At 35.6% G+C, this 2,383-nt stretch overlaps 1 protein-coding gene across 1 annotated transcript in view; it reads right to left on the bottom strand.

Annotated features, from left to right (window-relative positions):
* Positions 1–2,383, bottom strand: part of CLSPN (claspin) — a 50,233-nt gene that overhangs the window by 45,474 nt on the left and 2,376 nt on the right. The window contains exons 2-3 of the mRNA XM_007947653.1: positions 2,063–2,171; positions 1,050–1,498 (exon numbers count right to left, since the gene is read on the bottom strand). Coding sequence (XP_007945844.1) covers positions 1,050–1,498; positions 2,063–2,171 — 558 coding nt within the window. The remainder of the gene's footprint in view (positions 1–1,049; positions 1,499–2,062; positions 2,172–2,383) is intronic.

Raw genomic sequence — 2,383 nt, 5'->3', positions numbered from 1 at the left:
TGAACCCACTCCTGTGGCTTCCAGCCAAACAAAAGACAGGCATATGAGTTGAACATTTACCTGAGGTAGATACACTCCTTGGAGAGAATAATCATGGGAGAAAGAAGGGCTGCTTATGCACAGGGAGACAGCTCAGAGGCCAGAAGTGCATGGAGGGAAGAACACAGGGAAGAAGTAACTAAGGGGAGGAAGTGGGAGGGGAGTTGTTGCATTGTGGTAAATTGTAGTCAATGTCATGAGACAAAGTATATGTGAGCTGCCGTATGGCAAGTGAATTTGCTCTGTAAACTTTCACCCAAATCACAAAAATAAAAACCCAACCAGTTGCCATTGAGTTGGCTGACTCGTGGTGATGCCACATGTGTCAGAGTAAAACTGCGCTCCATAGCGTATTCAATGGCTGATTTTTCAGATATAGATCACCAGGCCTTTCTTCCAACGTGCCTTTGGGTGGGCTCGAACCTTCTTTTCAATTAGTAGTTGAGTGTGTTAACTACAGTAAAATCTGAGAAAGGTGGAACTTATATAAGGCAGAAACCTGTCAGAGAAGAAAAACTAAAATATTTTCCATTAAAATAAGTAATAGAAAAGTAGTAAGTCTGCACCCTGCTAAAGGCTGAAAACTTATAAAACCTGGGAAAACAAGGCAGTCCCATCAAGTTCTGGCTCTCACAGGAGTCACTGTATTCGTACCACCCAGAGACTAAAAATACTTACTTTTGAGGATTTTTTTTCTGGTTAGCAGCAAGACCTCTGACTATGCATGAAAATTCTTCTTTAAAGATAATTTTCATCCATTCAGAAGAGCAAAGAATTATACCATGTGTTTACAAAGAAAATCAGAAACCCATTTCTTTGGAGGTTTCCTCTACATATCCAATATAGAGAATGAGACCAACAGGTTTTAAATCATATACCTCATTACTCCCATGCAAAACAATCAACTCAAAGCTACATTCTGAGTGCTGGAACAATCTCAAGAATGAAAAGCAAATTTTCTAAAATGTTTAATTTATCTTAGAAATAGCAAATTTATTTTTAAATTGTACCTCATTTTTTGTTCCCTTCTTTTTTAGCTGCCTAATTTTTTCCATCTTTCTTTCTTCTTTATCAAGTCTTCTCTTTGATTTTACTTTTGCTTTTCCTCCAGTTTCTTCTTCATCATGTATGGATTTTTTAGAAATCTTTCTGTCAATTGTAAAGTCCACAGATTTTTCAGATTGGAGATCCAGCTCTAAGGAAGATATCACTTGGGTTTCAAGATTTTTCTGATATGAAGACTCCTCGTTGTCACTTTCATCACTGTTGGCCAGAGTTTTGTAAATTCTTCTGACGTTCCCATTTTTGCCAGCATATATGTTCTCTTTATCTTCCTCCTCTGCATTGTCATAGGTACTTTTCTCTGAAAAGGCATTAATGCCCTCTGTTTCAGAATCACTGTCTTGTAGCACCTTTCTGCTTTTCAATTTCTTACTAATAAAAATCTCTTCATCTGAATCTGAAGGAAACACAATTTAAAAAAAAAAATTATACACTCATTTAGCCTACCTCTTTGTAGCCCTACTCCTCAAACACATATTCAATAATACAAGTGATTATTACCTATGAAATTTTGTAACAACAACTAAGAACTGATTGTAGCAAAGCAAATCCAAAAATATACTTTAAAAACATTTTCCCAGAAAAAATGTGTTACTGAAAAATGTAACTATGTATATGAATATATATTATTTACAATATGAAAAGTTGATTCATACATAATTGTTCTAATCCTTCTGATAGGTGTTAAAAATCTTTTTATCATTCAACCAGGAGAAAAATGCATTCAACCAGGCAGTGTGGTGGCTTCTAGACATCTTATACATTCAATAATATAATTGAAATGGCTATTTTCAAAAAGGTATACATACTGTTATTTTGTTTTTATATTAAATAAAACAAACAATAAGATTAGGGCATTAGTAATTTAATAAATCAAGAAATAATGAAATTAATGCAGTTCTTTTAAAACACAGGTTCTTGTGTTCTATTACTAAAAATGAAAGTACTGAATATTACAAACCTCTTTCACTCAAGGTCCCAATTGTTTCACAGCTGCCTTGTCCACTGTCCGAGGGACTATTTGCTGCTTCTTGTGAAATGAGTTTTGGATCACTGATTTCTAGGTGAACCTAGAAAATGTGAATATATACTTAGCATTCTGGCCAGCAGGTGCCAGAATGCTCCAAGCACATAATGATAATACAAAGGATCATGGAATCATCAGGAAGGAAATAAAGAAGGAACCAATACAATGGTTTGATGAAGGGATGACATTAAGAGCTCTGGTAGCATAGTGGCTAAGACACTTGCCTGCTAACCAGACGGCTGGCGGTTCAAACCC

Source organism: Orycteropus afer, unplaced genomic scaffold (genome assembly GCF_000298275.1).
Source record: "Orycteropus afer afer isolate SDZICR_OR568_19922 unplaced genomic scaffold, OryAfe1.0 scaffold00192, whole genome shotgun sequence".
Classification (NCBI taxonomy): Eukaryota; Metazoa; Chordata; class Mammalia; order Tubulidentata; family Orycteropodidae; genus Orycteropus; species Orycteropus afer.
Note: the sequence above shows the minus strand (reverse complement) of the source record. Positions and strands in the feature narration are given on the sequence as shown.